We start from the raw sequence: 11,781 nt of genomic DNA on the forward strand, positions 1-11,781 counted from the left end.
GCTGCAGGAGAAGCCCTGTCGCACCTCTCTCCCAGCCCAGCAGAAAACTCAAACTGGCCGAGCTGGCACTTCGGGGTGAGGGAGGGGCTGTCTGCTGGTGCTGCCACGGCTGCTTCCATCCCTGCAGGGACAGACAGCAGGACATCATCCCCCATCTGTCCCCACAGGATGGATCCCAAACCAGCCCCGAATCCCCATCTGGATGAGACATGGCTCTGCCTCAGGCTGGGGCTGAATGGAGAGGCTCTGCCATGCCCCATACYGGCCGAGCAGCTGTCGCCGTCCCAAACCTCCGGCGAGCAGGAACGTCGGAAATCCCGGGTGTCAGAGGAGAGGTCTGCTCCACATTCCTCGGCCGGGAGTGGGGACAGGGCCAAGCATCTCCCCGCTGCCTGCAGCTGCTCCCAAATATGTTACGACTTGTCACGGCRGCAGGAAGGGATTTTGGTGAGCCTGGAAAGCGAGAGGGGATGTGGGACGGCGGGGTGCCCGGTGGGGGTGGGAGGGTGGGTCCGACTGGAAATGGCATTTTGGTGACACTCCTTTCCTCTGCTGAAATCCCAGGGGGATGATCTGTGCCCGGCCTAGGCTTTTCCCCCATCACTGGGATGGTGCCAGCACCGCGGGGTGTAGATGCTGCTCTGGGCACACAAATCTCTTCAGCAGCCCCTMAACCCAGGTTCTTCTGCTCTTCCCAGTGCAAGGAGAGATCCCGGCGTGGGCACGGCGCAGCTCCATGCCCCAGGCAGGGATGCGCAGCTCCGAGCAGGAACAGGGACACGCACTGGTTAAGGCTCTGTGCACTGGGAGGGACATTCCCTAGGCTGCAACATATTCACGTGCATCCCCAAAACTCAGCAAATCCACCCCATCAGCCGTGGTGGGAAAGCAAAACAGCCGGGGCAGCCTCTGGGTGTCTCTYCGTGACCCCGCTCCGCGGACCTGACCACCGCCTTGGGAAGCTGCCCCGGCGCAGCAAGCACAAACCCTCGGGGCTGAGATTTTCTCAATGGACGGGTATTTTTAGCTCGGGGCTCGTGGCTGCCGTCCCCGCCGGCCGTGTCGGGGTGAGCCGTCCCCGCGAGGCCCCCACCGGCCGGGGGAAGGTCACCCCGTGACGGATCGCAGCACGTTCTGCCGGGGCTCACACAGCGTGGCTTTGTGCTGCCTCGCAGCCGCCACCATCCATCACGGCATAACCTGACAGCCGGCAGCACAGCCCTAATCCCCCCCCGACTCCGAATTACCGGGGACGCAGCCTTGACTGCCGCAGGCACCCACGGGACCAGGAAAAGTGCTCCTCCGTCCCCCAGCAGGTGCCTCTGTGGGGTGGTGTGGGCCATGGGGGGAGCCCCCCCCCAGGATCCCAGACACGGGGCTCCTTGGTGATGATTACTTGCCCAGTGGAATTCATTTTCCCTGATTTGATACCCGCCAGGACGAGGCTGCTGGACCCATGGACCCCACACCCCTCTGTCCCCCTGCCATGTCCAGGGTTAGAGTCATCCTTGGCATGGAGGGGCTGATGGAGCTGCAGAGCTGCTGTTGGGTAGGCACAGCGTTATCCCTGCTCCCACATCAGTGGATGAGACCCTCAAAAGGAGCTACAGCAAGTGCAGGTGCCAAGGCTATCATCTCGGTGGGGTCCCTGTTCCCAGTTCCAATCCCATGTTGGCACCCTTTCCTCCCTGTCCGCRTAAGCCACCTCCTGTCTCCCCTGCCCACTCAGCCGTGGGGACACAGTGGCCTTGGTGGCCTGTTGGGTTAGCTCATCCCGATTCTCCTGGACAAGGACACGCACTGGCACTGCCCTGTTTATGAAGTGCCAATGTTGGCTGTTCTCCTGTGCCCATCCAGCCCGTTATGTCACCACGGTGTCCCTGATTCCCCAAATGCTCTCCTGTGATTCCAAAGAGCCTTTTGATACAATGAGTCAGGGTGGTCCTGCCACCCCTCACACAGGGTCCCAGCTGTCACTCAAGGGGCTCATTGGGGTCATGTCCACCAGCAAGTGGCACCAGTAAAAGTCCCCATGAGCAACTCGAGCTGCTTGAGGGTATGGAACTGATGTGAAGCCCTCAGGCTCAGGTGATCCACTCCTAACACCTTCACTCCTGCCATGGGCCCCTCTGCACATCTGAGGGATGAATCCTGCCCCTTCTCAATTCTTTTAGTGCTTTTTCCTTAGCCAGCTGATGCTCTGATTTCTTTCCTTTTTGAGTATTTTGGGGTTTGACTGACCCTGGAGAGAACAGGAGCTGTTACATGGGTGAACCTGAAGGCTACCRGCCCTGCTTTCCTCACTGCAATCTTTCATAAACCATAGGGACAGCAAATGCCCATGGCTGGGGATCCAGGAGAGCTSGATTTGGGGTGAGGAGGTTTTAGAGAGCTCCCAGCACCAAAGAAATCATTGCAAAGACAGAAGAATATTGTGGCAGGTTTCAAAAAGGCCAGAAATCAACCCAAAGTGAGCAAGGGTGCTGATAGTGGGCATGGGGAATGCATCACTGCATAACCTCTCCAAGGAGGGGGAATCTGGGGAAGAAAAACCCCAGCAGGGCTGGCCCTGCACTTTGCTGACATTCTTTCCACTGACCAATCCCTCAACTGGAATCTGGCCTGGAGCAGGAATAGGAGGAGATGGGAGATGTTTTCTGATGTTCCACATGGAAAAACAAAAACAACCCTGAATTAAAGACAAAGGTGGAGAGATGTGGTCAAGCCATTGGAGTCATCAGGGAAGTGCTGGGGATGAGTTTAAATCTCCCTCATGGCTGCTGCTGCTGCTGGGTGTGCCTCAGTTTCCCATCGAGAATGTGAGAGCATATGTCTTTTCTGGGAGAGGGGTGCATCAGGATGGCAATGGGGCTTTGGTTCCCCACAGGAACAGAGGCACAGGAGAGCAGGTGGATGAGGCAGTGCTGGCTGGGAGAGGGCCCAGCCCCACCCGGCTCTGCTGGAACCTGGAGATGTGGGAGAAAGTGTCCTTTGGGTTTGGTGCATGGGAGAAGCCACAAACGTGGATTTTGTGACAAAAATGTGCTAAGGGACTTGGCTGGGCACCTTCAGAAGCACATGGTGAAGGAAAGGTTGGGCCTGGCACTTTCCTGCCTGCTCTGCTCCTGCGGGACAGGCAGCAGGCACAGCAGGAACAGAGAAAGGTGAGCAGGAAGAAGGGTGTCCAAGGAATGGGACTGGAGCCCGGGGTGCTGCCTTGCACTGGGATTTCCCTCCCTGGGCTGGATTCCTCTGCTTCCCCAGGGCTTTAGCAGAAGTGGGATCAGGGCTTTATGCTGTGACACAGACCAGCAGGATGGGGCCATGGGGAATACGGGGCAGAGTGGGAGTGGGAGGTAGGAAGGGCTGGGAAGTGGAGGATGCTGTGCTGGTGTCAGGTCCCCCCACAGGGAAGGCAGGGATTTGGGGTGCTGAGGAATCCAGGGGGGCAGCGTGGAGGGATGGGGTGCCCTGGCAAAGCAGACTGGCCACGAGGCCACCATGGCTGCCCCAATCCAGTCATAACTGAAGGGACCAGATGACACAGGAATGCTGGGGGGGGGGGGGCCGCTGGGCAGCCGCCCGCCATCCCCAGTGGCACCTCTGGGCTCACACAAAGCCGTTGTTCGGGTTCGGCAGAGCTGCCCCCCCCGCCGTGCCAGCCCCCCCAGCCCCGCCGGCCCGGGCACTGTAATCCCCGTGGGGAGAGCACATGGAATCAGACGGACAAGTTTTGATGTGAGGCAGCAGCTTAGGGTGGGCTCAGGTTTCCTTTGGGTTTTCTATATTTATCTCCGTGATTTAATGCCAGCGCCGGGGTTTAAATGGCACCAAGCAGTTGGCGCGGGGAGAGGGAGCAGCCGTCCCCGAGCCGCGCGCACGTCCCCGAGCCGTCCATGGAGCTCTTCGAGACCAACCCGTACTTCTTCCCGGAACAGAGGTTTTTCGATGGCGAGAATTTCCTGGGCTCCCGCCTGCAGGGGTACGAGTCCGCGGCGTTCCCCGAGCGCGCCGAGGCGGCCCTGTGCAGCGARGGCAGGGTAGCTCTAGAAGACAAGGAGACGCTGGGCGAGCACTGTCCCGGGCAGTGCCTGCCCTGGGCCTGCAAGGTGTGCAAGCGGAAATCGGTGTCCATGGACCGGCGGCGGGCGGCCACGCTGCGGGAGAAGCGGCGGCTCAAGAAGGTGAACGAGGCTTTCGAGGCGCTGAAGCGCAGCACCCTCCTGAACCCCAACCAGCGGCTGCCCAAGGTGGAGATCCTGCGCAGCGCCATCCAGTACATCGAGCGGCTCCAGAGCCTGCTCAGCTCCCTCAACCAGCAGGAGCGGGACCAGCGGGACCTGCGCTTCCGATCCGCCGCGCCCCAGCCCGCCGTGAGTGTCCCTGGCTGTCCCCGGGTCCCCAGCCTGGACAGCGACAGCGTGCGGGRGTGGTGCCTGCGGGGTGATGCCCTACGGGGGTGACGCTCTATGGGGGTGATGCCCGAAGGGGGTGATGCCATTTCGGGGTGACATTCCATGGGAGTGATGCCATATGGGACTGGTGCTCTATGGGGACAATGACCTGTGGAGGTGACACGCTGTGGGGTGGCAATGCTTTGTGGGGGTGACTTTCTATGGGGTGGTACTCTGTGGGACGATTTTCTGTGGAGGGATGCCATTTAGGGGTGATTCCCTGGGGGGTGATGCCTGATGTACCTGGGGTCATTTTGGGGTTTCATTGTATGGCCATGACGCTCTGTAGGATAATGCTTTAAGGGGTTGATGCCATTTGGGGTGAAGCCACAGGAGAGTGATTCTCTGTGGGGACATTACTCTATGGGGGTGATGCCCTATGCCCTGTAGGGGTGTTGCCATATAGGGGTTATGCCCTATGGGGTGCTGTCATACTGGGCAAGCAGAGGCACGGCAAAAGCTCTGGAGCATTGGGTACTGCTGGGAGGGAGCAGGACCCCAGTTCTGGGGTGAAGCAGAGAATGGTGGATGTGTGAGCATGTCCTGCACGGCTGCACGGAGACAATGACCCAATCCTGCCGAGCGCTCCAACCCTGCGGGAAAGGGGCCGGTGCCGCTCTGTCCCTGTGTGGGTGGGACACTGCGTGTGAGTGACACGCATGCCTGGGCTGGGGAGGGATGGGAAAGCTGAAAATTTAATAAATAGCATAGGACTAAATAAAATTAAAAAAAAAGTAAAAGAAAATAAAATAAATAATTAAAATAAATTAATAAAATACTAAATACAAAAATATAAATATAAAATATAAAAATAAAACATAAAGTATCAAATATACAATAGAATTAACACTTCCTGCTCACAGGGAAGGGATGAAGGGGGTAGCACAGGGACACTTTTGGTTTTTAAGACTGAAGGAGTAGTTTTGGGCACTGGCTGAGGACACTCAGTTGTTGTGTCCTGCCACAGTTCCCAGAGAGCCAGGATCTGTCACACCCCAAGATTTTGGTCATTTAACCAACTTTTTGAGAGGTATTTTCATTTGCCCCCTGGTTCCTGGGGATGGCTGGGCATATGCTTCCCTGCTGCCCTGAGGTTTGGATCTGGGAATGCACAGAGAGCTGAAACTGCAGCTGCAGGCATAGGGAGAGATGATAGAGACAGATGGAAAAGATAGATGTAGACCTGTGTTGGTATAGACATGGCTGATATAGGTTATATAGATACAGAGATTATAGGGATGTAGAGATCATAGAGATAAATTAGATATAGATGCCATTGATATGGATATGATATAGCTATATGGTTATAAATTATAGATAGATTATATAAATATATAAAAACACAGATAGTGATAAAGATTATATGGATTATCACTAGATATAGAATATATCTATAAATGACATATAACTATAATCTATAGATACAGATTATGGAGATAATATAGATACAAATGGTAGAGATACAGAAATAAGTAATGGGGATCGGGATAAAAAAATGAATGACATATAGACATATGCAGATATAAATATGGATATAGACATAGATGGACACAGAAACACTTTACCAGAGGCCCAGAAGGGAGGGATTCCCTGATCTCCTTCCAGACTAAGGAATTTAAGTACTAAACCTGTAGGTACCCAGGTAGTCCCATTTATAACTGAATGAAGGACTGAAAAAGCATCTGGGCTCCATCCTATATATTCATGGGACTTCCCAGTACCCACTCGGATGCCAGAATTCACCTGGATACCAGAATCCAATTTCCACCTCTCAGATTCTACTTGGATTTGGGTGGATTTGGTGCCTGTCCCCGCCAATGTTCCCAAAACTGTGCTGAGCAGTCCCTGTGTCACTTCTGTTCTGAGCTTCCCCCTCTCCCAGCTGTAGCCAGGGGTTCACAGAATGATGCAATATTTTGGGGGGCAAAAAGACAATATTTGTAAGAATTTCCTGCTTTAGTGGAAAATAAATCAAGTGTAATTAATTATCCTGTGCTGCCATGAGTTTGTTGACCCAAAGTGCCATTTGTAGTCTGCTARATAGAGTTGGGTCTGTGGGGTTGCTCCTATTAATCACATTTGGGGGTTTACCTGAGCTGACACCCACTCCCAGATAAAGACACACTCCAAACAAAGTTAATTCTGAGCTTTGCTGAGTAACTCTCTCATTTTTCAGGCTGTCCGCTCTTTTCTCCAAAATGACCACTCATCCCCAAATACACCAATCAAACTGCCAAAAGCTCTTCCCAAAACACCCCTCGGGATAGCTTGAGGGCATCCAGCCTGTGTGTAATTTTTTATGAGCCTGATTAGGTGAGTCTCAGCAAAAAGCTGTTTTGCCCAAGGACATCTGTTCATCTCCAGCCCCTTCTCATAATCAGTGAGGAAGGAGATGCCTTTTTACCTGCAGGGAGCTCCATTTGTCTATGGCCAGTGCCCCAAAAAGGAGCTTTCAGCCCTTATGGTTAAGGAAGCACCTGGACCTGATGGATCCTGGCCACCTCACCTGCTGTTGGCTCCTCCAGGTGGGGAGGGACGTTCCCCCCCACAGGGGTGTCGTGCTGTGGGAGGGGCCCCTGGGGTGTTTGTGGGGTGGCTGTGGGGTTTGGCCGGGCTGCATRAGGTGACACAGTTCTCTGGGCTCCTGCAGGCAGCCAGCGAGTGCGAGTCTGGCAGCTCCTCCTGCAGCCCTGAATGGAGCAGCCAGCTGGAGTTTGGCACCAATCCTGCAGGTAATGTTCTCTTCACCTCCCTGGGCATCCCCGGCCCGCTGGGCTCTGCAGGGAGTGGGGACAGTGGGGACACCGCAGCCCTGGGGCAGAGCATCACTGAGCCAACCCCCAAGAGGGAGATGCTTGGAGCAAAGGACAGAAGGAGTCCTTCTCTCCCCATCCCGCTGCTGCAGAGGGATGAGCTCAGAAATCCTCCAGCACATCCTTGACTCTATGCTCAGCAATTCAGGGTTCTCCCAGCCCTGATTTCACCAAAACATCAACTCTTGGGAACTGACAAGCTGGGCTGCAGCAGCCCGGGGTTCTGGTGGCTTCATCCCCAGCAAGGGTTTCCCCCATTGCCATCCCCTGGCTTGGCTTTGCTGGCTGTGGTGTGGACAAGGCTGGGCATGGCTGGACATYACATCACTGGGCATCATGCCCCAGCTCCTCTTGCCTCCCCACACCCCTTGGCAGCTGCTGATCTTTTTTCTATGCTTGCCATTATCCCTGCCCCTGCCAAATCCACCTGTTATTTTCCCTAGAAGGCAGAAACTTAAATCTCATTTTCCAGTGGAGATTAAAACCTATAAAGTGTCCAAAAACTCGACTCCCTGTTGCTTTCTCATCCTTGCCCAGGGCAGGGGCTGGCAGCAGGTCCCCAGGTCACTCTGGCCATGTGAAAAATCATGGGGTCATAGATTCACAGAAAAGATTATGGTTGGAAAAGATCATCAAATCCCACCCTCAGCCATGTTTGCCACCAACTCACATCCCCCTGAGCAGAACCAGGAGCTATCTCCAGCACACAGTCCCCATTCCCAGCAGTGTCCTCACCCCTCTGTGTCCCCAGATCCCACTCCCAGAAGTGTCCTCACCCCTTTGTGTCCCCAGATCCCATTCCCAGCAGTGTCCTGACCCCTCTGTCTCCCCAGATCACCTCCTGGCCGATGAAGCAGCCGAGGAGCCCAACCTGCACTCGCTGTCCTCCATTGTGGACAGCATCGCTGTGGAGGACGTGGCTGTGACGTTCCCGGTGGAGCGGGGTCAAAACTGAGCGGGCACCAAAGCCAGCGGCTCCTCGAGCTGGTAACGGGGTAGGAACGAGACGGTGGAAGGGTCCAGCCGCTGGAAATGCCATTTGCCCCTCTGGTGCCGTGGGCTGCACAGCTGACACCGGCCGGCCCCTTCCTGCTCCGGGCGGAGCGCTCCTGCCAGGCTGCAAGAACGGGCAGAGGTGGGACGGGGCAGTGCCACGGCGGCTGCGGATCCTGGAGGGGCTGCCAGGGGCCAGGCCCTGCTCCCTGCCTGGCCGGGGATGGGCGGGTTTGGGGCCAATGTGTGTGCTGGGTTCGCTTTGCTGATTTTTCCAGATGCTTCTTGACCAAGGTCTCTGTCCGGCCGGTGTCCGGTGGTGCCGACCCGTAGCCTGCCTGTCTTTTCTACTGAACGCTGTGTGCAGTTGACATTTAGGGTTTTTTTAATTATTATTTTTGCTAACTTATTTGGATTCTTTTTTAAATAAAGGCATTCTTGTTTGGACAGCGCCGAGTTTCCTTTACTGCTGTCCTGCCCTATGTAGGTCTCCCCACTTCCACAATCCCCAAACCCAGGCTGGAGATTTCCACATCAGTAAATCCATTGGGATCTCAGTGCAGTCCCTTAGCTGGAAGCTGGATGTGCCACACGTCAGTCAGCCCTACACAGCCCAGTGATTTTACAGTGTTCAGTTGGGGTTCAGTCCTGTGCCCCAAAGCTCTTGAGGAGCCTAGGGATTAATGATATTTTTAATTTGGGCTCTATAAAGAAGGCTCAAAGCCAGCACTGTTTTAAAATCCTGTTTATTGGAACACACATACATCCTTTCCTGACCCGATCCAGGGTTTGGAGTCCATGCAGTACCAATAATATGACAAAAGAAATAGGACATCGATATAAAGGGCTCACTGACTCTTCAAATTAAAAAAATATTTAATACTGTATTAGGCAAATAATACACTGAAAAGACGTTGTGACTGTAGAGCCTTTCAGATATTGCACTTCCAGACAGCACATGATAAGTATAAGGTCATTCCAGCCATCAATAAATATCACATCAGAAATAGGGGCCACACAAGGCAAACGTGGCATGAGGAGACGAAGAGATCCTACCCTACGAGGAAGAAATGGGAAGAGTTAAGAGCCTCCTGGAGTGACCCCTGCCAGGAGGCAGGAAGGGGAGAGCATCTCCTCTGCACCCAGAGGGGAAGGGTGGGCATGTCCTGGGGGCAGGGGGGGGCTCCCGTTGTCTCCCCAGGCACCCAAGGAGGGTTCCCTCTCCCGAGGGTGCTGGGCACCGTCCCTGTGAGCCGTATGGGGCGGTCCCAGGTGCAGCCCCCCCGAATGGGACACCTGACAGCACCAAAATCAGCACCTTGCCCGCCCAGCCCTAGGCAGACACTGCCCTTCTCATCCCACGCCGGGCCTCCTCTGTCCCACCCAGCACCAGCCCTGGCACGGCCCCGGCCCGCCCAGGGGCAGCTCCTCGCCCAGCCACCCTGCAGGGAGGATTTTCACCAGCCTGAATCTTCCTTGGCTTCAAGTCCTGTGGGCAGCAGCATCCCTGATGCCCAGGGCTCCGGCGAGTCAGTGCAGCCCCATGGCGGATTGGCAACATGAATCAGGCAGGAGAGAGGCTTCCAAACATGGCAGACACTTTTGGGGTGTCTGTGCCGCTCCCTGGATTGCACCACGCCGGGATGGCACCTGGAGCATATTCATGGCACGGCCAGCGCAGGGAGGAGTGGGGGACAGGCTGCGGCGGGAGCGACGGGGAGCGGGGGAGCGGGGCGTGCACGAGCGGGAGGGACAGATCCTGTCGGTCCACAGCAGGGACAGTCTGTGGCTCTGGGCCAAGGAACAGGCTAGCTGGGCTCTCGTCCTGGAAGGCAGCCAGCACACAGCCGTGCCGACGTGGGGATGTGCTGAGGAACAAAGCGGGAAAAGCCCCGTGAGGCTGCTGGCTGAGCCCCACCCCTGCACCCACCGGCCAACAAACCCAGATGGGATCAGCATTGGATCCTCCTGGCACAGGGCAACCACGGCCCACGGCACAGCAGGATCCCAGGAACCTCCCTAAAGTGCTGGACTATCCTTCCCTCCCCCTGCTGGAATGCCCTATCCAGGATGGTGTCCTGGGGTCCTGCTGGAGCCATCTGTCTGCGATGGACAAACCACACGTAGTGGGAAGGTGAGCATCCCTCCTGCATCGTCTCTGTGAGCCTCGGGCAGCAGTGGCTCCCCCACCACTGAGGAGTCCATGGCCCTCCATGACCAGGCAAACCCTGGGGAGGGCAGCTCCCTGCCTGGCTGCTGCTGGGGCTCCAGCTCTGCCCCCCATCCCCAGCCAGCTCCTGGACCCCGGTTCCACTCACTGACCCAGGGCCTGGCTCCCATTTCGCTGACCCTCAGCACGAGTACGTCCGGACCGTGGAGGTCTCCAGCCTTGGGGACCCCGAGGCACCGACTGGAAGGGAACCAAAACACACAGCAATTAGTGACTGCTCCAATTAACCCCCAGCTTCCCCAAATCCCACATCTACTGAGCAGCATCTGTGCACTGCAGCCATGTGAAGTGAGGATCAGAGGAAGAGCCACACTTGGCCAGCTCCRATACTCCCAAGGCTTCAGGGTATTTGGGAAATTGCCACTTGTCATCCCCACTCCTGGGCAGTGAGCTCCCCTTCTGGGTGGGATTCTGTACCAGGTTTCATTTCCCAGTCAGGTAGAAACCGCAGCTGCTGGGGATGGGGTGGAAAAGGTCAAACAGGAACTTGACCCAAACTGGTAGATGGAAAGCTGGGACATTTGAGCAAATCTGGAGGCAGGAGAAGAGCTGAGCCTGRGTTTTGGAGTTGGAAGGTGAAGGCACAGATTTCTAACTCTCTTTCCACCCTCATTTCTGAGCCTGCTGAAGCTGGCTCTGCTCCACTGGGGATGTGGCAGCTGCCTTGGGTCAGYGGGATCAGGGTGCCTGGTCCAGGGGACAAATCAGGGGGACCTGGCTGGAGCTTCTGCCTCCCTRCAGCTTTGAAGAAAACCAAGACACCTTGAAGAAAGAAGTTGTGTGGTGAGGGCAGAGCCTGGGACATGAAATAGGACAGCCAGCAGCACCTGCAGCCAGGGTGTCCCAGCAGGTCCTGCCAGCCCTGGGAGAGCTCAGGCAAATGGAGCCCATTAATTCACCCCTTTGGGGGTGGTTTCCAGAGGCTGAATGGACAAAACTGGCCCAGACTGCATCCTGCATCCTGGCAGCCCCTGGGTGACACCCATCCCCACTTCATGCCCTAGTCCTGGCCCCTCCCTTGTCCTTGTGATTCACAGCCCAGAAATAACACACAGGTCTGAAAAACCCTCCCCAAAAAAAAACATTTCCAGCATGCCTCAGCTCATGGGTTGAGAATCTTGGGTGACCAGCAGACTCTCATCTCCCTCTCCCTCTTCCTCCTTTTCTCTCTCTCTCTCCCTGCTCCCCCCATTCTCCTCCTTCTCCTTCTCCTTCTCCTTCTCCTTCTCCTTCTCCTTCTCCTTCTCCTTCTCCTTCTCCTTCTCCTTCTCCTTCTCCTTCTCCTTCTCCT

At 55.8% G+C, this 11,781-nt stretch overlaps 2 protein-coding genes across 6 annotated transcripts in view; one reads left to right on the forward strand and one right to left on the reverse strand.

Moving 5' to 3' along the window:
• The first annotated feature begins 3,749 nt into the window (after positions 1-3,749).
• On the forward strand, positions 3,750-8,618 carry MYOG (myogenin). The gene is made up of 3 exons (XM_057374378.1): positions 3,750-4,373; positions 7,105-7,186; positions 8,101-8,618. Exons 1-3 carry the CDS (start codon positions 3,825-3,827, stop codon positions 8,220-8,222), a joined length of 753 nt encoding a protein of 250 aa, XP_057230361.1. The 5' UTR covers positions 3,750-3,824; the 3' UTR covers positions 8,223-8,618.
• A 500-nt stretch (positions 8,619-9,118) lies between these two features.
• The window catches only part of PPFIA4 (PTPRF interacting protein alpha 4), a 60,570-nt gene continuing 57,907 nt past the window's right edge, over positions 9,119-11,781 (reverse strand). For all 5 annotated transcript variants that reach the window (XM_057374410.1, XM_057374411.1, XM_057374409.1 and 2 more), the window contains 2 exons: positions 10,583-10,670; positions 9,119-10,128 (listed from right to left, as the gene is read on the reverse strand). In XM_057374410.1, the coding sequence (XP_057230393.1) occupies positions 10,612-10,670 (59 nt within the window). In that variant the 3' untranslated portion in view covers positions 9,119-10,128; positions 10,583-10,611. The remainder of the gene's footprint in view (positions 10,129-10,582; positions 10,671-11,781) is intronic.

This window comes from Malurus melanocephalus, unplaced genomic scaffold (assembly GCF_030028575.1).
Source record: "Malurus melanocephalus ecotype Western Australia unplaced genomic scaffold, MMel_1.1 scaffold_224, whole genome shotgun sequence".
Lineage (NCBI taxonomy): Eukaryota > Metazoa > Chordata > Aves > Passeriformes > Maluridae > Malurus > Malurus melanocephalus.